This window comes from Bemisia tabaci, chromosome 1 (assembly GCF_918797505.1).
Source record: "Bemisia tabaci chromosome 1, PGI_BMITA_v3".
NCBI classification, from domain to species: Eukaryota; Metazoa; Arthropoda; class Insecta; order Hemiptera; family Aleyrodidae; genus Bemisia; species Bemisia tabaci.
In genome coordinates this window covers 74,773,273-74,798,972 of record NC_092793.1, presented here as the reverse complement: position 1 = coordinate 74,798,972, position 25,700 = coordinate 74,773,273, and the positions used below count along the sequence as shown (strand labels likewise).

General features: G+C 38.8%; 1 protein-coding gene across 12 annotated transcripts in view; it reads right to left on the bottom strand.

Annotated features, from left to right (window-relative positions):
- Positions 1-200: 200 nt before the first annotated feature.
- Positions 201-25,700, bottom strand: part of LOC109033200 (neo-calmodulin) — a 105,529-nt gene continuing 80,029 nt past the window's right edge. For 10 of the 12 annotated variants that reach the window (XM_019045707.2, XM_019045706.2, XM_072306158.1 and 7 more), the window contains 5 exons: positions 18,384-18,417; positions 13,900-14,001; positions 5,484-5,619; positions 4,066-4,218; positions 201-2,824 (listed from right to left, as the gene is read on the bottom strand). In XM_019045707.2, the coding sequence (XP_018901252.2) occupies positions 2,635-2,824; positions 4,066-4,218; positions 5,484-5,619; positions 13,900-14,001; positions 18,384-18,417 (615 nt within the window). In that variant the 3' untranslated portion in view covers positions 201-2,634. The remainder of the gene's footprint in view (positions 2,825-4,065; positions 4,219-5,483; positions 5,620-13,899; positions 14,002-18,383; positions 18,418-25,700) is intronic. The other 2 variants (XM_019045710.2, XM_019045714.2) reach the window with 1 other exon arrangement.

The following is a 25,700-nucleotide window of genomic DNA, read 5'->3' as shown; positions in this document are numbered from 1 at the left end:
AAAAACTGCCCAATATGACCTCCAAAAAACGATTTTTTTTAAACGAAGTATTTCTTTGACGTCCCTAGTAAAAGTGAATCAACCTGACGTCAGGTTGACTTCCTTTCACTAGGGGTGGGTAGGTGTGGAACAGACTGAGGAGGCTTAATGGTCCTTGCATAGAATTTAGGAGCTGGTTGGAAATAAACTTTCACCTCAACAAAGAAATCACAGAGATTTATTCATCCTTTTTGACGACCAAGAAAATTGAACATCCAAATAACATCCATTTAAAAAAATGATAACACTCTCAACAATGATTAGCCCCGCCCATGACAAGGATGGGACCTGAAATAGGCACCAAGGAACTCTGAGCCCCTCTACAAAAAACAAAATTGACTTACCCTTGATGCCACTCGTAATTCTTTAATTTTTAAAATTAAGGAGCTGATTGCATTTTTTGCCCTTCTGTTTGTTATTCCAACGTCCAGGCTCAGATAAGTCTTAAAAATTCAAGGTAATCTATTGGACGCCGAAAGCGGGCCTGCAGTCGTGTCCTTTTCAGAAGCTAAAGAAAATCCTTCTCAACGTAACATATAGCATAAAATAACACAATTTTGAATGATTAGAGCTTTAGATACCAGCTCTGATTTTTCCGTCTAATTTCTTATTTGCATATAAATGTTGTTACTTTAAAAATTAAGAGTAGGTATCGCTAAACAAACCCTTCAAACATAAAGATAAAAAATTAATCAGAAGGTATAACACCATGATACTAGCTTGGCCAAGAGAGCAAATGAAGGGATAAAAGCCAAGAAAGGGCTCAATTGTATTTTAACGTTGTATTGTATCTTCTGATAACTTGATCTTTCACTCGTTAAGGAGTTCTGATTTTGTGTCGGAGTTTTCCAGGAAATCTAGATGGCAATATTCACTTAATTACTTAGAATAAAAAAAGCAACAGTTTTGGAGTAAATCAATTAACTGTAAAATGAAACACTGCAACATTGAAATGCAATCGAGCCCTTAGCTCTGATCTTTGCAAATCATAGGTGACCCTACTCTTTGTGGGCTAAAAATGTGTATACAAAGAAAAATTTTCCTCAAAGATAACCGTCAAACATTCGCTTTTAATGCCCAATTAAAATTCGACTTTTTGCCTACATCATTAAAAATCGACAAAAGGGTCTTTGGAAATTTAAATTTGTCAACATAATATTATTATGTTGTCACATTAATGCTTCGGCTTTTTTTCATTTTCATTGCAATTGTTTACGTCCTATATATAGCATATCTGAGAGGAAATAAAATAGAGGATTCTCTACCAAATTGGCAAATTTGCGTCACGTTCTTGGTGCTGAAAAAATCTTATAACAGAGAGTAGAAAATAGAACAGACAAAATGTAGGCATATCTTAATTTTATGGCAGAAGCATATGTACAAGTCGCCCGTTGCTGGGCTGAGTCTTAACGATAAAAAAACAATGTAACATCAAAGAACTCAGATGAGGTTGTTCAGTATTTTTCGCAAGGCTGATACTTTGTTGACCCTCGCTTTTTGTCGGAGAAGCAGTGTGAAGCTAAAATTGTAAAGTTTTAAAAATTAAGCATCGACTCGAGAAAACAATACTAATCTCTTCACTCATGATTGAGTAGTTTTTATCTTGTGTAAGTACCTACCTACTCATTACACAGCATATTGCCTTAGTATAAAAAATATCATGATATTACTTAGAAAACTCTCGCTCGTAAAAAATGTCATAAAAATAATCTTAGTTCGCAGTTCTACCATAATTTACAATCACAATACAGTGGGTTTTCCGAATATCATATAAAAAGAGGCAATTAATGATTATGGCATGAGATACGATGATGTATACAAAAAAGAAAGAAAAAAGTTGTATAATACGATGAGTCGAATGAATATAGGCAAGGGTGCTTAACGCTCTCAGTTCAGAAGATTTTAGTTGAAATAGTATCGAGAGGAGCTTATAATTTTTCACAAAACTAAACGTCTTTGAAGTTGATACCAACGCTGAATGCCCTAAAATCTTCAAAAATCTGTTGAGGTTTAATCTATCAAGAAAAAAACCTGAGCAAACTAGAACTCGTACATTAGAAACTCGTTTCTGAATGGTGAGTTATACGTTTTCTTACACTCGGCAAATCCCAAATATATTCAGCTTAGCCTCATACTTAAGATGAAAACAAAGTTCTCATTCGAATGACACCTGGAGGTGCAAACTTCTCAGGAGACTTAGACGACAACCTTGTGGCATGAGTTTTCGGAGCTAAAAGGAACATAATGTCAAAATGATATCTACATATGTTGTTTACTTATTGATTCATTTGACCTTGAAGATCTTACTCGCTATGCATTTTTTTCAAGCGAAAATCCAGATGCCGAGTCAAATTTTGCATGATATGTATCAGAACGATTTGTTTAAGTGATTTGAAACGTAGACCTTGTTGGACTGAGACACCAGGCGCACAATTATAGGTGCCTTCTTTAGAGGATGAGTATACTAGTTTCGCCGGAAATCTCTGTTTAATCTTCATTTCAGAATCAGGCCTCATCAATTCTCAAAACGTTCCGCTCTATCTTCTAGGAAAATCACCAAAAACCGCAAACTCTTTCGTTCCCTTTTCGTAATGATCAATTTATAACATCAAATGGCAGAGGCCCTCTAACAAGAACATTAACAATAGATTTGTACTTGACAAAAACAGATATAACAAAAATTATTGTGATACAGTTTGTACCAAATATTGGCTTACTCTTGAAGGACACGCGTCCATAAGGAAGGCTCTCGCCTATTTTTTCGACGTCAAAATCGTGACGAATTCTGGAACAAAGGACAAAATAAATCACATTATATACGTAAAAACAGTGCAGGGGCTTTTGCCCGCATAATTAAATCAAATATAGAAAGCAAGAACCCTAACTAAGTGACAAGCTGCTAGGTCACTTTTCTTCTTATAGCAGCGAATGAGGTACGTTTGGTTGATGGACAGTTCCCGATAATTTTAACAAATAGCTGGGGGGAAAATGTTTAGTGTATGTGGGGAAAAGACACAGGCTCTAACAAATCCTCAAAATATTGATTTTTATCCGAAGAAAACTAATCGCCCACCTGTGTGATAGAATGATTTAGTGACTATCGATTTTCCACGATCGTAATCCGATGGGCTCTTTCATATTTTGCCATTTTTTGAAGTGCGGCAAAATTTAAACGGGCCAATTAATCACAATTCAAAATTGAGATCATGACACCCTCGATCCAAAGTCGACATATCGACTGAACTAGTCTGTAAACTACTCTGTTGCTCTTTAGTTACTTGGTACCTATTCAGAGTGACACGTCGCCGATGATTCTTCAACGGCAATACACGACACGCATATCACTGTAAAAGGAAGAGATCGTTTGAAGCGCCTTCATTTTTCTCACGTACAACACGCATGCCCATGAAGCACGAATAGTTGTATTCAGGGGCCACAACAAGCATCGCGTCGCGGTGTTCCGTCACGTTGTGTCCGACATACTGCTAATGGATACATATGGACTACAGTTTGCAATTTGGAACTATACATTCTAGCCCGGTTTAAAAACAACATATGTGTCATTAGTTTCCCTATGCACATAAGTGTTTTTCCAGAAGAGCCAAAATTTATAGTTCCAAATTGCAAAATGCAGTCCATATCGAAGGTGAAACTGCAAAAATGCGGATCTCGGAATCTTCACTCCTATTTTATTTTTTAAAAGGCGACCGACCATCATCATGGCTTGAATTTTTCACAGAATATTTATCAAAAAGAGATGAAAAATCACTGAAATGTTTAAAAAAATGACAATTGATGGTTTTCTAAGTGGAAAATAAAATATGACAGGAAGTTTGCAACGCCTCCAACCGATGTACGCATTTTTGCCGTTTCAATATCGATAGCCTTTCCTGATCTTCGATTTTAAAAGGAAAAGAGTCTCTTTCGAGAACGTACCATCAGACACTTTGCAGTATGTACACTTGAAACTGTTCAAACGTCGCAAATATCTCTTTAAATTGATTGAATGTTATGTGATATATTTACTTGCCATTGTAATTGACCATTCCGTCACCGTCTAAATCAGCCTCTTTGATCATGTCATCGACTTCTTCATCGGACAGTTTTTCGCCGAGGTTTGTCATCACATGACGTAGCTCCTTGTTTGATATTAGTCCATCGTTGTTCTTATCAAACACCCTGCGAATAATACATGCTTTAAATATAAATCGATAAGTACTTAGCGAGACATATTTTACGTCTTTGTATTTCTTACGAGAAACTTGAGTAAATCTGAATTCATACATGCATGACAGCGTGACTTACGGTGATTCTAGTGTACTTTCTCGAGCGATTCTTTAGTCGATGGATCAACTGGATTAGATTTAGCAATGAGGAACCACTATTTCTGGCTTTCCCTTTAGAGCACCTATCTGTATCAGGAAGCTGACGACACAAATCTTGTTTCTAAAATGAGCTGATAATAACAGTTCCTTATTGCAAAATATAGTCAAATTGACAGTTTTTGAATTATAATACTTTTTTTTTCGAAAAATCTCAAGAGTTACATCGGAGCGGTGTAGCGGTTGTTGGAGCGTGTCAAGTATTTTCGTGTTAGATTTAATCGGTAAACATACCTCCAGATAATTCTGAAAGTAAGTCTCAGGTGAATATCAGTCATTCAAAAATATATTCTTTAGTTTTCCTGTTCTCAGAGAGTCTCGCCCAGGGATGGGCGGTTTTATATAGACGGATATGGCATGAAATATATGGATATATATGATATAGATGGATATACGGATATGGCAGAAAATTTAACGGTCCATGTTTCAACAAATTTTATGGACTACGTATACAACTCGTAACAATCACCCAAGAATTCAATTAGAAGCATCGACATTTGACTCGTAATATTTCTTTCAAAATTGAGGCACTGGATGCGAAAATTTGCTAATTAATCCCTCTTAGAAGAATTTAATGGGTGATTTTGCCAGAGTTCTTTCCATAGAAAATTGTAGATGTTGGGACCTGGAGAGTAGGTTCGGTCTGCTGAGTGTGGCAGCACTTATATGGCCCACCGAGAGGAGTTGTCTCAGAAACAACCCCTCTCGGTGGGCCATATAAGTGCTGCCACACTCGGCAGACCGAACCTACTCTCCAGGCCCCAACAGTAGAATCATAAGGGATATTCAGTAGAATTTTCAGTGAGATGGATGCATTCACTTTCCTTACAATGAATGAAATATTAGAGGAGACTCTGAAACACTGCAACCAAGAAGTGCACTTTTCGCATTCAGTGCCTCAATTACAAAATTAAAATTTCATTGTTTCTATGCGTATCACGGCATTCTGATCACAAAATTCGACGAAATTGCATAAAAACCCATTTCATAGAATTATATACATGAAAGTTCATGAAATTGCATTTCATAAAGTTACGTAGAAGTTTGAATCTCTGGTTTCACCTGAATGCCTCGCGGAGCTCGTCTTCGCAATCTGCTCCTTTCAATTTTTTTGACATCATCTGCAGGAATTCGTTAAACTCTATCGTTCCGTTTCCATCTTGATCCACCTCATTAACCATGTCACGTAATTCCGTCTCTATAATCAACAACATTTGATTTGAGTATGCTAGATCAAGAATACCATGCATAGATAGAACATCCATATTACATGTCCTGTCGAACCCGAAAATACTGCAGTACTTAGGAAAAACGCCGTATGAGTTTATAGATGCAGCCAGATCTCCTTCATTAAAAACCGAATTTACAAGAAGAATTTTGAATATTTTTCTTCAAAATTTTCAAATAATTTTGTTCGCAATTTGATGTAGAATCAGGGCCGGATTAAGGGGGTGGCCACATGGGCCGCGGCCCATGCCGGCAAATCTAAGGGGCGGCAAAAATTTGCAATTTTTTAAAGTGTAGGTACAAAAAAAAAATCGGATTTATAAAAACAAAATTAAAAACGAGAAAAGGCGACAAAATCTCTCATTTCCTGAGAGGACGGTAATTTCTAATTTTGTCGTCTCTTAGTGATACAAGAGACAGCACCTTTAATAAGTCGAGTTAAGAGAGAGACCAAACACGCAATTTGGCCCGGAACGGCGCGACTTAGACGAAATGAGAGCGAGGACTTGAGCTGAAAAGGATAAGCCCTCGGCGCGGCGATCGGCATGTAACACATATTAGCGCCTACAAGACTGCACGAATATTTCACGCATTGCATCAAACACAGTGCGGTCATTGCATGCGGTCAGCGTGAAACGGATAGCGCCTACAAGCATGCATGAATACTTCACGCATTGCGCCGAACACAGTGCGGTCGGCGTGAAACGCATAGCGCCTACAAGGCTGCGTGAATACTGCACGCATTGCGTCCAACACGGTGCGGTTTGCGCGGCGCGGCGGAGATTAAAATCATTGAACCACATTTATGTTTGTTTTTTCATAATTTTTTCGTTCATTTCTTATGAATGGAAGGCTTTGTCCACACAGAGATAGGCTTACGGAACCTAACTTTCGCGCAAAGTTTCGAGAACTTTTGCCAGTAGTGTTGACAGGGCTTTCCCAAAAAATGTGGTCAACACGAGTAAATGCGTCTTATGCACCCCTCCCGCGCTGGCACGTTCATTTGATGGTTTTCATCGAGTTTCAAAACGAATGAGAAGGGGGTGGCAAAATACCAGCGGCCCATGGGCGGCAAGTAGGTGAATCCGGCCCTGTGTAGAATACCTACAAATTTCAAGGGAAAATATTAATAACTATCCTAGAAAATACGTGTATTATCCGGAGAAAATTGGGAACTCTCTAATGTTTATACAGTTTTCATCCTTAGCACGACAGAATAGTGTTTCGATAACGCGAACGTGAGGTCAATGCAATCGATGAATTCAATAAACGCTCCCCCGCGGAGTATCGTAATGCGTGATGTACTTAGCAGTGGTGTGGCGTGAATTGCGATATATCGATATGACATTTAAGCCTATTCGATTAATAAGGTGTTCGCAGCGAACACCCTATTTATCGATTCTTTTCCATAGGTTTAAATGGCAGATCATTCGATGTATCGCAAAGCACGCCACGCCACTGGTACTTAGGATCCAGTTTTCTATTGCCATTCCTCTATGAGGGTACCTCTTGTTACCATGTAATGAGCTTCTCTTGAATAATTTTTATTTCCAAACTTAGTTAACTGGAAAATAGTATGTCATTTGTCCATCAACCGGGAGAGTTGCATTTTTATAACATGATGTATGACTTCGTTTCCAAACGGAAGTCTACCGATAAAGAACAGGCAAATTTCTTCGCAGTTTTTACAGTTTTTTTTTTTTTTTTTATTCCTCCATCTTCATTTTTTTTAAAAATATGGTAAATATTTTCTGAACGAGGCATGCAATTAAGTCAAACGGTCTACGGAATTAAGTCCAAAAAGGCCGATGAGCCCCTTGTTATGTAGCTTGTAAGCAACGCCAAGATTTGGTTCGGGTGTTCCATCGATTCTCGATAAAAAAAACTTTTATGGGATCGCCCAAGATGATGAGTGAGAAAAAACTCCCACCGGACTGACACAGACGCCTCGTGCCACAAAATAAATTGTCTGCCACTGCGTAGCATGTTTGTCACATTTCCTGCAACCTCCCGCAGTCCCGCTTTCCATTTTTCGGACCGTTCTACCCAATGTTCTGGTGATGATTAGTACCTAAATTATCAGTTGTAAACAAACATCTGCTGCTTTGGTAAAATGCATCCTTCAAAATTCAAATATTAAAAAATAATGTATTTCGATCGCTCTACCGTAGAAAAAGTCAATTCACAAGTCAAATCTACACATAAGGAGCAATGTATACTTGGTCAAAGTAAAAAATTTCGTATTTTCATTTTGCATCGCTCTAAAGTCTTCGATTACATTCAATCTCCTTGAAATGAAACGTACCGACTTATGTATTTTTGCAATTTGCTGTGAATATTTTTAAATTATTGAAGAAAATTCGTAGAACATTTAGAAATGAAACAAACAAAAAAAAATGTTAGTTGGTATTCCTCTGGAAAAAACCAAATATGAGCAGATACATATAAGTGCAACATTCTAATCGGATTAACATACTTTCTACTTGTACAAGAGAGTCTTTTTCATATTTCTTCCGTGTGCTCTGCAAAACCTAATCGCCGTAAAGCGTGACGCATAAAATAAGGAATCACTGCGAAGCATTCTTGCAAAGTACAATTGCCACAGTAACATTGCAATTTATTTAGGCTCATTTCTTATAATAGATTTGAGGGGCATTGAAGGAACTCCTATGGACTTTTTGGACACGCGTATTAGCGGCTCTGGTGCTTGCACTAGAGCTGCTATTCCGGACGGTCCAGCTGGGGAGTATCAATGCAGCATGTTACATTGTAGAGACCGCGCGTTGGTTGATGGGAATCGGCGCCATTTTCGGCTATGTTCCTTGTCATGACTTTATTTTATTGCATACTGTTTTATTGTTAGTCAATGCTATGTTGTGTATTGTATTTTTGGAATCATGGTGATACAGTCAACAATTCAAAACTTGTTTGTGCTTTTATCTCGTGATGGAAAAAATGTACTTTACGTTCAAAATTTGAAAATTTGAATTTTAAAGTTTTCGCGGTTAAGGAAGCTTTAACCACTGGGTTGGAGCTTCCTAGTCATTTACTCGATATCAGCTGATAGCAAACAAAGGTTACCAGGGAAACCGTAAACGTCTAACAACTATCGTGGCCATTGGGGCGATTATTGAAATGATATCGACTTTATGTCGCCGCTTACGACAGGACATAGCCCTATCTTAACTGTGTAATATATCGCAATTCGATATTGTTTTGATTTTTAAAAGGAGCAATTCATTCATACAGTTCCGATTAGTTTTGGCGAACGGGCCCTTAGCCTGCTTAGTAGTATAATCCCAAAACGCAGGAAAATAGATTGTAGGAAAATATTTGCATCGGAAAATCGTAACAATTTTCCCCTAGATGTCTTCCATTCGGGTACATATTTATTGAAAACGGCGAATTTTTCAACAGTCCTATTTTTATCTACAACATCTAAGTGGCCCTTCATAATCATTTAATTTTGGCCCCTGGCCAGAAAAAAGGTTCGGAAATTGCAGTGATTTTGCCGAAAATGCTGAAGTAAGTAAATTTGGCATTTTTTTTCCTTCTTCAAACTCTGTGGAGAAGCACTTCTCCTCCAGTACATCTATTTTTTTACTTATCTCTCGCAAGGTACATTTACAGAAGGTGTGTTCCAGTATTAACAGTTCAGATTCGTTGTTTTTTTATTATAACGCTTATTTCGGAAAGCAATTATTACATTGTTCAATTCTACTGACTTTCAACACTCGATTATACTCCCGGCAAATTCTGCAGCAGCGTTTCAAATGTTGACTCTAATGCTTCCAACAGCCATCCGATGTCTAAGAGTTTATTCCTAGATTTAGGGATTTTCCGGAATTTCCAGGGATTTAGGGATTTTTCAGGAAATCTAGGGATTTTTTTTTGATGAGGTAAAGTTACCAAAAATCAACTTTTTAACCTCAATTCTAGCTTCGACAATCGAAAAACATTTTTTCATCTATATTTTGTAGGCCTTTTTGGCAACACTATTTTCCCCGCAAATAAGCCGGAAATTAAAACGATTGCGTCCTTCGATGTACTTGACATTCAACTGCATTCAACCTGTTAATAATAAGAAATCAACTAATATTCTTTCATTTTATTGGTCTGGATTAGCACTGCTTTCAGAGAGCGCCAAAATTCAAACGAGCCAATCAGATTTAAATATTGCAAATCGCTACATCGAATGACATCATGATTCTTCATAAAAAAATGGCGCTTTTTGCAAAATCTAGGGATTTTTTAAGTATATTTGAGCAAATCTGGGGATTTAAGGATTTTTAGCGAAATCTAGGCATTTTTTTTCTTCCCCGCTAGGGATTTAATATCGGAAGACTGGCTTCCAGTATCGTAGCGTTGATCGTCGCTGATGTCGAAATGGAACCTAATGCCGGACTTACTGTAACACCTCCATTCCTCAATTCCGGTGAGGAATACGTCTCTACCCTTAACTCAATATAAATATACAAATTGATAAGTGAGTGCTTTAGTCTCCTGAAAACAGAATTGCGAAACTTAAAATTGGAGAAAAATGATGAGTAAATGAAAAAATGGAACCAATTGATGGGATATGTCGCATGCCATTCTGACACAAAATATGGCGTCTATCGAATCACCTTAACTAAATAAAATAACCAAATTTTCAACTCTCAAACTATCAACTATCAACTATCAAAATTCAAACTATCAAAATTTCCAACAATGACAAATGATTGTAATATACCTATAATGTAATGAAATATACACGCTCTAATCATTTAATTTGTATTACCTTTATGTTATGTACCTACATGTTATACTATTTTTATAATAAATTTTGCCAACATGCTTTTCAATTCAGTCTACAACATTTCATTCCGACGTGGCAATAATGATTTATAATGCCCCTAATCCATTAAAATGAATTACAATAGAAATGCCGCATTATAATGTCGTATTATACATCGCAACGATTCATGTCCTACTGATTATTGATTATTGTAAGATGAATTCTGTTTTCTCTGATTGTATGTTTCATACGTGCGAAGCAAGTACGGGTCACTAGAAACGTGGTTCGTACGGGTGGCTGATGAAATTGATCTTCGAATACCTTTTGATGAGCTAGGGAAATGGAACCATCTGCATCTCATGGACAATAAATAGTTGCCGTAATTAAGGTCATCCCGTGATTAAGGTGCCGTGATTTAAGTCATAAATTCTTCATCTAATTCTTGATTCATCTCCAAAATGTCTGCTAAAGCTTTCATGCGCTTCTCCTTGTATGCATGAATGAGCAAATTGGGTATCGAACAAGCGGACACTTTTTGAAAATTTAGATGATTCTGGACAATATCGTACAGAAGTCCACGAGCTGCAGATAGAACCATTACCTCTAGCTCATCAAAAGTTATTCGAAGATCATTCAACAACCTCTTTGACAAGTTGCAAAAACTTTTCGTTAACAATAGTGTCACACGGTACTAGGAATATTTACTATTTAACGAACCTTATATTTCCCTGACTCAGTCCTAAATTATAGAAGTATGCGTTACTTTTCCAGCAATCCAAAAAAAACAATTATACAAAAAACCAATACCTACACTTTCAGATATATTAAAAAGCAAATTTTTTGCAGCCTCGCTAAACGACTTATCAACCAGAGATTTTTTAGGAAGCGGACCTCCAAAGAGCTTTCAAAATTAAAAGTATACAACAAGTGATAATGCCATGTATTCGCCTTATCAAAGCCCAATACACATTTATACACCGGCTACGTAAATCTGCTAAGTTACAAAACATGAATCGACAGTTGTCGGATTGTACATCAATGACAAAATGTGTCTAGGCCCTCATTCTTGACTACAACTACTGCCCCCAGAGCCGCTCTCCGACGCCAATGCGTTGGAGCTTCCTGCTTGTTTCTTTTTTTCAAGCAGCATCTCTCCAGAAACCTACTGAGCGGCTCTAACGCAAGAAACCCAAGCGCCTTCAATATTTGGATATGCAATACGCACATTTAGCAAGCACGAATAGTTGCATTGCTTCAAGGCGTCGACAAATGTGCTGAACTTGAGGGGTCTGATTTTTGCGCATTCGCTTGAAAATGAAATTCAAAAATCTTTCCTAATATAATTGTTTAAGTATAAAAGTCTGTGGCGTCGCAATTTTGAATGGTAGTCACGCGTTTTTTTTTTTAATTTTCCCTTTAAATACGTCAATAAAATAACATTCAGACTTACTTTAAACCGGAGAAATATAACGAAAATATGTAATTTGACAATAAATGATGAATAAATGATAAATTTGAAATAAAATAAGAAATATTAAATAATTCGAAATAAATATATATATATTTATCGTGAGCACCACTCATTTTGTTGGAGTCACCATGAAATCTTCTGCCTCATTTATTCACAAGTAGTGTTAACATATATTATACATAACAATTTTAATTGCGTTCTCACAATGTGACGTACAAAAAATGTGTAAGGTCTTATTTAAGAAAAAAAATCTGGCAAAAATGATATTGAATAAAACTGACTCGTTCTACAAGAAATATTAATTTCAGAGGAAGCTGGAAAAAGTGAGGCGCAGACTTATGAGTAAATCGCGAATATACTGAAGCTGCAGTTCATAGGGTCCAAATTATTTCTCATTTATACAATTTTTTAGACAACGTATAAAGGTGATTCGCGCGCGTTTTCTTTTAAGAGTGTAGTCAGCAGCATATTTATTCAAAGCACGTCGCTCCATGGAAGACGAAAAGAGAACCTCCCAGCTGCAAGATTTTTTTTCGTTTCATTTCTAATTTCCAGCAAAGGAATCAAGAGCCTTTATGCGATGTATGGCACTGAGATTAACGGCAGATTAGAAAGGAACACTGAAACATTACGAGAGACTTGCATTTGAATAGCTTATTCCGGTCAAGTGAATTTTTCAACTTTTGAAAAATATACACTCGTTACTGTAGTCCTTTCAAGAAGCAAAGATTGGATAGGTACTCAAAAGTAATCTGAATTAATGTGAATTTAGAGGAAACTTGAACAGCTTCTTTCCATTTCACTTGCATGGGCCTGATGTTCATGAGAGAAGTGTGTAATATAATTATTTCCTCGATGAATTTTTATTCTCTGATTCTCCTAATGTGCAACTATTTCTATGAGATTTTTGCTGGAATTTTTAGATTTTGGAAAAAAGTCTCTCGCATCCTGAAAAATAAATCGCGAAGGATTTAGTTCATATCTGCCAAGAGAAGTCGTATGTTTATGTAGATATGTAGATTCCATGCCAAGAACACGACAGACTACTAACATATTGTTTGCTGGTTTATTTATTTATTTTTTCGTCTTAGATTAACCTGGCTCAACCTTAAAATATTGAATATCTTTTCATTGTAATAATGTTTTTGGAGCCATGAACTTCAATTCCTAATCCCCAGCTGATGGGACATTTTTGAGCGCTTATCCCAAACTATTCGTGCAGCATTCCTTTACACTCTGAAATTCACACCTCAATTGCGACCTCTTTTGAAGTGATGTACGTAGCCATTTTCCAGGAGATGGCCACATTCCGTCGTTCATCTCACAAAAAAAAGAAACTACATCTCAAAAATGCCAAATTTCTCCACGCATATTGCATTTTCACCAGCAGAATCTTAGGCATTTCTGTCTGATACTATCATTAATTTCTCCTTACATCTCACACAACAATCAGAAAAGTTATGGCGACGAAAATTGAATTTTTTTTAGTCAATTTTGCAACCTTGGAATTGAGTTACGCTCTTCTGTCCGGAATTGACAATATGACGAGACACATCGATAGACAAAGGTCACTGTCGAACTCCGAAATGGATGACCGATACAATCAATACTTGAAAATCTAGTCTCGAACGAAAAGAAATTGACAATGGTTCATCGTTGCCACTTTACACTAAAAATTACCTTTTCCTCTCACATAGCTCTGTCGTGCTAAGGAAGAACGCCGTATGAGCATTCGAGATTTGCCAAATTTCCATCGATAAAATGATCATTTTTTAGGAACGTTATGAATACTTTCTCTCGAAATTTTTAGGACTTTTCGGTGAAATCTGAGCAAAATTATCTGAAAAATTTGAAGAAAATTATCCACTAGTTTACCAGGAAATTCGTGTTTTATCAAAAGAAAATTTCGCAACGCCTGAAGGTTCATACGGCGTTCTTCCTTAGCACGGCAGAGTTTTCTTCATAATAATGAAATTTCATGACACAATGTGGCAGTGACTTACCGGTCGGTCTCTGGCCTAGCGACCGCATCACAACGCCAAGCTCTGCTATCGTAATTTTCCCGTCCTCGTCCTTGTCGAAGAGCATGAAAGCTTCTTTGAATTCTGCAACAGAGGGAAAAAAAACTCACGATCTTAAACGTTCCACAGGGTCGCAATAATTTTGTCGGTCGAGGAATGCTCCCGTCAAGGAGAAACCTCTCGGCTCTTTGTCACGAAATCTAAAAGCCCCATAAAGCTCTTAAAAGAATGAACACCAAATTCGAAACCGGCGAAGTTCAAAGGGCGAGGATGCTGATGAAAAAGGTGAGGCTTTTAGTGGGAGTTTTCGGCGGGTAATAAAAAAAGGAAATGTTTCGCCTTGCGTTCGGAAGAAATTTAATAAACATCTTTTCCGCTGTTTTCACCGCTGTGGGTGGGCCGTGAGGAAAGATTGAGCGAGGGCAAACTACTTTTCGCTCATTACATTGTGGTTTTAACGCTGAGCGAACTAATGAACCGAAATTAAGGGGAGCAACCCTGCGTCGAATACAAATAAGGGGTGAAATTTAATTATGCTTTCTTTTTCATGCTGTGTAGCAGTTGGAACCAAATTTTCATTTTTTTTTATTTGTGATGGATGTTCGGAACTTTTAAAAGAGCAATAAAATAATTGTTCCTTATAAAAAATGCCTACAAAATCACATAGAACACATCAAGGAAGTACAATATGCAATCCTAACTTCTCAATTTACATAATAAATTTGTGTATTTTTGACCTCCCCACTTCAAAGATTGGAGATATTATGCTAATTGCACATATGATGCACACGAGCCCCATGCACACCCATCAAAAAAATAAATCAATAAAAATCGTCTCTGAGGACGAAAATTTTAAGGCAGATTTAACTTTACTGAAAGTAATTCATTTTAGTATGAACGCGTCCAATTATATCATGGCAAAGGAGACAAAAACTATGGCATCCTCACAATATTTTTGTAATCTTACTATATTATAAAAAATCATAAAAGAAGCACGTAACGCCTAACGCCTAGGGCGTAAATCGGTTCGAAAGATTGGACCGGGAAGCAGTCAGGGGTCTACGCCCGTTGGTTGGTATTTTATAATAATTTTAGAAATTAGAAATATTTTCCCTTTCACCGCGGTGAAAACTGCAGCAACTGCAGTGAAGCCCAAACGGCGAGGTTGTTTCTGCAATAATCCACCATCGTCGGAAGGCGCTAAATGCCGCGGCGTTAAGGGTTTGATTGCAAGACCGCGTTCGTGTCGTAAAGACTTCCGGCGGAGCGCTGCGCGGTTTGTCGCTTCAATGGATCCGAACAACCGCGAATCCTCGAGCTGCTTCAATTAAGTCACTCTTCAACAGCCCTCCAACTTCCAACTCGGTGCGGTGCGACTTGAACTCTCCTCAAGACTCAAGACTCGCAAACGGAGAAAGCAGCATTGGCCTTTGGGTTCCCTTTCGAAAAACCGAAAGACTTTGTCCGGAGAAATTGCGGTTGAGGCAAGGTAGCAACACGGCCCCCTCCATCTGAATCCCGAACTTAAAAATGTCTTGACCTTGAATTTGTAATACATTTTTAGACATGGTAAGATTTGGACTGCATTTTGCAATTTGAAACTATAAATTCTGGCCCGGTTTAAAAACAACGTATGTGCCATTAGTTTCCCTATGCACATAAGGGTTTTTTCAGATGAGCCAGAATTTATAGTTCCGAATTACAAAATGCAGTCCAATTATAACAAGGGTCCCCTGTTTAGATTCTATCAGATCATCGAGGATAAAATAGGTTGCCGCGGGCTAAAATATATCTACATGTCTTTCCCGCGTGCGAGGTAAGATTTGCAAACAACACGAGACACAAATCCTCGAATGGATAACTTTCGCTAAAGAGGGAGGGGAGCTATCTGTGGCCTATCTTGAAAATTGAAGGGGAGGTGGTAATGTATACAACCTCTATACTATATACCCCATTCGCGTCAATTCTACTACCTCTAAATTTTAAGCTCAGGAAATGTCACTGATTTCAACGTAACTGCCAAGTACAATACCTCCAGTTTTTTATGGGAGAGGGGGCTATTCGATTTTGGACCCCGCGCCGTTCCGAAAAACCGTCTATCATCCCCCGTAACGGTAACTCGCTCCTCCGAGGGGTCGTAAAAATTCAATTACACGAAACTGCTCGCGAAGCAGAACCGCTCAGAGGCCGATGCCTAAAAAGTTGGCGTTAAATTAACGCGAGCCTCCTGTCTCACCTCCTTTAGCCCGGTCCGTTCCGAACACCCCAACTTATCGCGTCTCGGTATAAGATGGAAAAATCAACTCTATTTCGCGGGGTGATTGGACGGAATCTCCGAACAGTCATTTTGGGAATGCCCTCTTCGGGGGATCAGTGGCGTGGCGTGCTTTGCGATATATCGAATGATCTGCCATTTAAACCTATGGAAAAGGATCGATAAACAGGGCGTTCGCAGCGAACACCTCAATAATCGATTCTTTACCCTAGGTTTACATGTCATAACAATCGATATATCGAAATTCACGCCACATCACTGAGGGGGATGATCGTGCAGCCGTGCTAAGGAAGAACGACGTATGAACATTCGAGGGCTGCCGAATCGCCCCGGATAAAACGTGACGTTTTAGATAAAATTGCGAACGAAATTGTCTGAAAAAATCGAGGAAAAATATTCAAAATTTTTATTAGTAAATCATCGTTTCATTGACAAAAATCTAGCGTCGTCTAAAGGCTCATGCGGCGTTCTTGCTTAGCACGGTAGCGTGGTTGTCGAATGCGGGCAGGATCGGGCTCTTACGAATTTTTGCTAAACCTTTTTCGAGGCAGATTCTGAGACCTTTTAATGTAGCGCGAAAAACAAGCTTATTCAGGTGAACGCTTCGTGTTACTGTGCAGTGTTGTATCTGAGCCAAATGTTTAGTTTGTCTTGCGAAGAAATTTAAAAGTGCTGCCTAAAATAAGTGGTTTTTTCCCTCTTAGTTTTTCTTTCAAGCGCTCAGCCAAAAGAGAGCGGTTTTGGATTTCAACCTGCCTCTTGAATTCTAGTATGCTTGTAGAAATGTGTTCAAATGATGCACCGGCTCAACAACAATATGGATAAAAGGAGCATAACATATTTAAAATAGATTAATCTGTGATACATTTATTTAATGCTTTCTGGTGTCAAAGCGCGGAGGACGATAATCGTTTTTCTGTAATTCATTTTTTTAGCGTTAGTGCATTTTTCTCAAAATTGATAGATGAAATTTTGGCGAGCAAGTTCTTCCATCTCAACGATGCTCCTCTTCTTCGGGGAATTTAAAAACGCACCTACACAGAAGACAGCTGAGCGCTTCTCATAATACAAACGTGTTAGCGCTTTCCCGCCTGTTTTTGTGATCAGTCCATCTAATTAAAAGGAGCGCCGAACCTCTAATATTTCATACTTGATCTATCTGTGCTTACAAGCTAACTAAATGTTAAAAGAACCGTAGTTAAAATGTTTTGAAAACTCTTGATGTGACAGCACTGAGTTGCGTTTTTATTTATTTATTTTTTAAAAATTGAAATATTCACATTTATAAATATGGAAATTTTTTGAAAACTTTTCACGTAACGTGACGTGTCGAATATAAATAATTTCCCCCGGAAAATATACACAAAGGGTCCCCCGAAAAATCTTCTTTAACAGTTTTGTTAAAGGTTTTTGAGAAGTGCTTTTTGAGGATCATTGATGCTAAAGAAGATGCGACTGATATTGTCGAAAGAAGAGTGCAGAATCCTGGAGAGTGAAAGTTTGCACGGGTTACCAGCAGTAGCGTGGCGTGAATTGCGATTTATCGATTGTTATGCCATTTAAACCTATGGTAAAGAGCCGAGTATAAAGGTGTTCGCTGGTGGACTGTAAAGGTGACATATTAGCGAAGCGGCTGCGGCGCGGCGGGCTGCCAGCGTTATACGCGCATTGGCGCCTACAAACCTAATAGGGATACTTCACGCATTGCGCAATGCGTGAAGTATCCCTATTAGGTTTGTAGGTGCCAATGCGCGTATCACGCTGGTCGCCCGCCACGGTCGATATTTTCCTACTTGAATCTGTGGTAAAGAATCGGTTATTGAGGTGTTGCGAACACCCTGTTTATCGATCCTTTTCCATGGGTTTAAATGACGTAACAATCGATTTCTCGCAAAGCACGGTTCCTTGACAGCTCAATCGGACAGGATCAGCTGACGGACACACCGATTCATCAATGATTCATTCATCAATGCGGTTCCGTTTGACACTCGAGGACCTCTCTTCATTCAACAGCGTGAACTTGGCGGCCAACCAAAGCCGGGGTGTTGCGCGGCGCCGGGGCGAGGGAGGGCAAAGCAAAGCGACGGAAATAGGCGGTCTCACTCCACCCGCCGCGGGAAAATGACGAATAAATAAAGTGAAAGTAATAATATTAGCCGAATAGCCCGGCGGAATAATATGAAAAACGTACCGGCGACTTGATCCTCTGCCAATCCGTATTCACTCTGAAACACACGAGGAAAAGACAAATTACTTCCACGTCCACGGACAGCGTTTTAAATAGATGAGACACCTCCGGTAAAAAATGTCTCCTCAGATCTGGTCGCTTTCTTGGGCTCCACAAACAATGATCTTATATTAATACAGCATATCGACGGTGTAAGTCGACAATCACATAACTCGTTTGCGGTGTCTGAAAATCTCCGACTCTATGTTATTTTTTTTAGGGAGAACAAATTGACATCATTCCTTGAAGTTTATGCAGAATTGTCTTCGCAAAGAGAAGAAAAATCACGGCAGTTTTAAAGAATTGCCGTTGAGTAGTTTTTTGTTTAAAAAATAAAGTATGATAGGAAGTCTGCCACGTCTCAAACCGAGTTATGTGATTACCGACTTACACCGTCGATATTGATGACTATGGAACAATGTTACCTACGTTCAAACTGACGATCTTACTGAACGGAGGAAAAACTTCGCAATTTTTGTGATTTTGAGGTTGGATTTGGAATTTTTTAACATATAACAGCGTTATTACAGTGCTTCCATGTGCGATTGGAAGAAACTAAAACATCAGCTTCTCTATTTTCTACTGTAGTGTGCGGTTGAAGTCGCTGACTCGTTTTTTCCAAAATTTTTAGTAAGGCGGCACACGTATTGTTCCTTAGCCCTCGATATTATATTTTCCCGGACGAAAGAACGTAAATTAATTCCAAAATTACAAATTGATTCAAATAATTCAATTTTTTATAAAAATGTGGATGCGTAATTTTTGTTTAGAATTATTCTGATTTTTGCATGTGTTCAGGGGAAAAATTAGAGAAATTTTCATGAAGAAATGCAAATGCCCACGATTCTCCCTATAAAAATGCAACCTGCGAAGGTAATTTTGGCAACATTTGAGATATAATTACGTCCTTTCGTATATGAGAAACGGCGATATCGCATCTCTAATGGCACAATGACGCGCTTGAAAGATGTTTTCAAAATGTTTAAGAACAATAAAATGTCTCAAAGATGTTTCCTTTTTCTAAAGAGAGCCTTCCTGTGCCTCCAAGATCACGCATTGCTGAGGTGACCCATCCTAGATTTGATTTTAAGTAGTTTTAGCATACAATTTTTGCATAGTTTGGAACTTAAAAATTGTCGGAAAATACCTCTTTTTAATCATTTTATTTTAGTATATTGACTATTTATTTCTGCAGTGTTAAGTATTGATAAAAAAAGGTCAAAATTTGAAGGCAGGAGCGTGAAACTATACACTATATCAAAGGCGAAACTGCAGAAATGCGTATCTCGGTTTAAGGGCACTTTCAGAAATGGACGTATTTCTATCAAAAGGAGTTATGTGCATTAAGATATGAGCCCTGATACCCATAAGATACTATGCATAACAGGGCTCACGTCATAATGCACATAGTTTCGTTTGACAGAAATGCGTCCAAATATACTTTACTTTCTACATGGAAAACTACTGAACATCATTTTTTGAAAATTTAGATGATTTTTCTTCTCCTCCCAACGAAATTTCTGTGAAAACTTCAAGCTTATTTGTTGGTCCGATCTCTTTCTAAAAATGAAATAGGAGCACCGCAACCGATACACACATTTTTGCAGTATCATCTTCGATAATACGGGTAACATTACAAACATATTATGAAATCGAAATCAGAGACAAAAATTCAACCCTCCCTTCTCCCCCCTTTCCCCTTTTTATTTATCCGGCCCGAGGTTCCGCCGCTGGTTTCCACTAACAATTGCTGGAGAATGCATGCTCCGTGGACCCTGGCTAATATTTTCCCGTATGGAAATCAGCCGGCATGTCGTCAAAAAGTAAACTTGCCTTCCGTGTCACCGCCCTCTTTGGCCGAGCGAGAAGTCATTCGGGGCTACTTAGAAATTCACATATTGCGCCATCAGATCGCGGTGACTGATCTGCCCCGCTGTGCAAAGGCACGTAACTCCAGTAGAGTTCCCATTATGGATATGTGGTTTTTGCTCAGTACGGCAATACTCTGTACTCGTAGAACGAAACGTATATATCCGCAGAGCGAAGTGCATGGAAAAACCACACGCGAAGTTGAGCCACGTCTGACAGCCGGAGTCGCGTGCGGCGCGGATGAAAAATGTGTGAAACGTTTTTAGGAAGAGCGATTATTCAGCGGCGTGGCGCGGCGTGCTTTGCAATAAATCGATTGATCTGCGATTTAAAGTGATGGAAAACTTTTGGACAAACAGGGAGTCCGCAACGAACACCTTGATAATCGATTCTTTACCATAACTTCAAATGGAGAAAATTGATAATCGTTCATTCACGCTTCGCCACTGCGATTATGTGGAGCAAGTATAGGATCAAAATTAAACCAAAGATAATTACATTACACTTCAGACTTACTTCCTCTTGAATTTTTGTCATACATATCGAGAATTAAGGAACAATTCCGCGTAACTGACAATTTTGGTGAAATTGAGTAGGCGACTTTGCCGCATTTTGAGGTATAAAATACGCCAGCTGTTGTTTAAAGGTTTTTTCCAATTCTGCATGCAAGCGCTGAAATGATGTAATGTATACAAAAAATTTCGAACCTAACTTAAAAAGTACGAAAACGGCAAAGTTTTTCCTTCGTCTTATAAAATCGTCAATTTGCAGCAAGGCGGTAATGTTCTTTAAACAACTATATACAGGTCTATATACGTAGGTATCAGTATATATAAGAAAAATTCAAGACCATTCTTTCTTATCTTTGGCTTCCTAGCGCAACTCTTGAGGTGCCACTAAACGGCGTGGCTGAGTAAGATAAACGGAACCGACACAGTATGTAAATGGAGCGAGAGAAAATATGCGTGTCGTTGTCGGCGCGGCGCAGAGATACTACTATTCATACTTGATGGACGTCCATGTTGCATCTACGCAATTGAAGGCGCGATGATGACAAGAGGAACGGTAAAATAAACGGAACCGACACAGTATGTAAATATAGCAAGAGAAAATATGCGTGTCGATGTCGGCGCGGCTCTGAGATACAACTATTCATACTTGATGGATGTCCGTGTTGCATCTACAAAATTGAAGGCGCTATGATGACAAGAGGCGTGAACTCGCAATGCTCCGTTGTGCGCTTAACGTAGCATCATCATCAATAGCTCAATTTTTGCGGATAATGAGTGGAATTCAACCATTTAACTTTAAAAAATTGATTCTTACAATGGGATCTCGAGATATGTGATCGCGGACTTACGCCGTCGATTTACAACTTCCACTATACATGCATGGCAACTTCTGAAGGTCTGAACGGCACTTTTTCTTCGCACGGCAGTCTTATACACAGACATTTTTTTCAGAAGGAAGCCTGAATTTAGATACGATTGATCTGCTTAATACTTCCCAACTCTAGTACAGGAATTCATCACATGCATTTCCGCTTTTTCATTACACGCTCTTTCCGATCAAAGCTGGAATATGTCTTGCTCTCAATAAGGGAAAGAAAGTCGCGTTGCGTAATGAGACGTATTTATGCTAAAAGGAACTATGTGCATAGGGTTTGCGTAAGACATAGTTCCTTTTGGCATAATACGTCCAATATTCGAGCGATTCCATATGAGATTCACAACGTGTCATTCTTGGTCATGCACGCTCACACCACGATGATCGCGGTGTGTGCCACATGCCCATTTTCTCAGACTTTTCCTTACAGACGGAGACGTCTCCATCGCTAAACTCCGAGGGATAACAACGCAGTATGCTCTGACCGAACAAACTTTGAGAGGCAATAAGGAAAAATCACAATTTCATGGAAGCGGCTGTTCGGCACCCTTTTAGTCGGCCCATTGACCATGACCAAGGGCCCACCATTAGACAGCACCGTCGCGTCGTAAAGGCCTAACGGGATATTTCCGGGAAAAAATGTCACTTCTTGGTAATAATGATGAAACACTACAGTGCTGTATCATCGGAAGAAATGCCTCATAATGATTGGGCGTTGCCTAATTCCCTCCGATGAAATACGAATTTTTTGGTAAACTTAGGGATTTTATTCTCAAAGTTTTTATTCTTCACATTTATTTTATTCACCCTCCTATTTCGAAAAATCTGAACTCTTTTAACTTTTTTACGTGATGCCTCTTTTATTATCATTTTATTCAGGTACTCTTTGCTTACGCAGGGCACCACTTGGTTTCAGGACATTTTGTCAACGATTTTTTGTCCGCGCACCTTTTTTGTCCAGTAGTTTACGCCCACACGTAAAATAAGCAACAGTGACTTGGTACAAGCGTTATATTTTAGTCGGTATGTAAAATTATATTGACAATATGGAAATGAGAAATTGAGAGAGAAGGAGGTATTGTTATGGTTGCTCATTTTCTAAATGAAATGTTATTACTTTCTCCTTTTGAATCATCTTTTTAAATTGTCATTGGTGAATATTTGGTTTTATTTCTATCCTTAAAATATTCGATGTACAATTTACCTAATATATGTATGTATACAAAAACTGCAAAAATGAATAAAAGAGGGAAAAAACCAAGAAGCACGCAATCTTTAGTTTTAACTCATTTGTAAATCGATCTTTTAGAGTTGAATACGTCAAATTTTGAGCGTTTGGTTGCGCGTACACCTCACTGCAGCACAATAAAATCACAAAATGTAAAAGAAGAAATTAAAGTGCTTTGGAAATCATTAAATTTGACACGAGCCACCGCAATATTTAAAAAACACACATTATATTATTCTCCTTTGATAAATTGATACCTATTTTTTACCCATCAATTTAAATGAGAATAATCAATGCAGAGTGTGCTAAAATTTCAAAATCATGAGTTAAAAAACGCTGGCTATGCGAGTATAAATTAAAGCCTAACACAGCTGAGCGGCGTGCTGCCAGCGCGAGAGGCTCACTGACGCCTACAAACCTAAGTGGATACTTCACGCATTGCACAATGCTTGAAGTATCCACTTAGGTTTGTAGGCGCCAGTGAGCCTCTCGCGCTGGCCGCCCGCCCGCCAAGCGGTGGCGCCTGAAGCAACTATTTCACAACAGAGGTGTTGCACAGTATTATACGAAATTGAACGTATTAAGAATGACGCGCATCCTTAAAAAGTACAGATCTTTCCTCGCAAAATAAATCAAGATACTTACCGTACACAGGAATAATCTAAGAGCCTTTAGCTGAGGCAAATATAGAGGTTTTTCCGGTTCAGGTATAACAAGGTGGGAATTTCTTGAAAGATAATTAAGTCCTGTTACACCAAAGATGTGTAGAGAGTTTTAGTGAATTTTGTCTCGTGGAATTGACGCTCCCCCATTTTTACCAAAACTCTCAACTATATCTTATTCTCCGTTGGACCAAACAGACAAAACAAAAAAACACTCAAACCCTCATTCTTCTAAGACATTTTACATATTCATCCAAAAACGTCGTGAGCAGTTGTCGTTTGTATTTACATGTGGGCCAATTAACTTTAGGTCTCAACTGGCACGTGGACCAAAACTCCCGTGCCGAAAAAACGCGTGGACGTAAATTACTGGAAAAAACAAGTGCGCGGACAAAAAATCGTTGACGAAATGTCCTATAACCCACCACTTAGCTATGAAGCATCCAGATGCTACGCATATAGTTTCCTTGGATTTAATTCATGTACACATAGTTCCTTTCTTACATAAATATCGTCCTGAAAATATTTCCCAGGAAGTCTTCTGTAACTTCATTTACTTTTTTTCAAGAAAAAGTAGCATGTGCGTTCAGCATTCAGACAAAGCAGAGAATCCTCGAATGTTGACGCAAGTTTGAGGGGAGAAAAGTCTAAATTAGGAATAGGAAGTAACGCAGTTATCATGAAAGCAAATTGTAATAAGCTTTGGCGACACGAATCGCGGGGGCGAACGAACCTTTGCATCGCTCGAAATTTGTGCCAATAATTCCTCCTGTTCCTTCGTAATAACCAAAGTAAAACAGAAAATTTTCTCGTTGTTTATAGCCAAAACTAGAGGACAATTTTGTGCTTTCATAGGATTTTTCATCGCTCATTCAGGAAAAAGGATGTGACAATAATAGACGTAAGCTCCACAAAGTCATGAGTCCTTCAAATTTATCCAGCCGGGAGGCGACATAGCTCAAGAATTTGAGCAATTAAACCTTTATTTACCTTATACCTCAACTTCGTTCAGCTGCCGCGAAATATTCCGTCACCCTTCTGACACAAGGGCGTGTCTCAAATTCCACGTGGGCCCTATTTTACTTGTAAATCCATGCTTTCTGGGGCTCTTGCGGAAATAGAGATTCGTCAACACGCCAGAGGAGCGACGCTTTTAGCCCCAAGAGAACAGTTCCGAGGAAAGTCCCTTCCCCTCCCTTCATCGAACAACCACCCTGCAGTCTCAAGCCCTTTCCGGCAGTGGCGTGGGGTGCTCTGCGATGTATCGATTGTTATGCCGTTTAAACCTATAGAAAAGGATCGATAAACAGGGTGTTCGCAGCGAGCACCTTAATAATCGATTCTTTACCATAGGTTTAAATGGCAGAACAATCGATAAATCGCAATTCACGCCACGCCACTGCTTTCCGGGGGTGGAAAAATATGCGAGAAATAATTATTAGCGGCGCTCATTTTGAGGGATGTGCAGTATGGCATATGCATATCACGTCTGACGTGGGGTCGTTGTCAGACCGACTGAAAAAGCTCAAAATTAGCACGGAATTACTTGTCATTTCCATGCCGCGCGTCAAGACTTTTCCCAAGATTTGGCCTCGATGTTGGTGGTTGCTGGACTTCACTAAGCCCTGTCTCGCTCGGAAAATATTCTGCATTGTTCTCGCTCAATATGCGACGTTGCTGACCGGGCCAAAACTTCGAATTTATTCCTCATTATGAATCTAGAGACATGGTGTTTGCGAGCGTGGCATGACTACAAGACCTTTGGCCAATGTCAATTTTCAACCGCGAGTTAATCCTGTGAAAGGAAGTTTGTGTCGAAGGAAAATTTCTGTGGAAGCTCAAATTGCAGAGGTTAAAAACGGAAAAGGCTACCTTCAATTGAGGACTTTTCATATATGAAGCTACGGAATCAACAGGAAACTACAGACATTTTGTAGTTGTAGTTCGATAGAGAGCAATGGAGGTTAGGTGTCGCAGAGCACGAAGGCGTTCTATGAAGCGACCTATATGTATGTAACTACGGAATTCCTCTAACATTTTCAAAATTCGTACGTTAAAGTTTGAAAAAAATGTACTGTGTGGCAGTTGTAAATACTGCGACTTGCCTCAGGAATTCGTAGTTAATGTGTTTCCGGT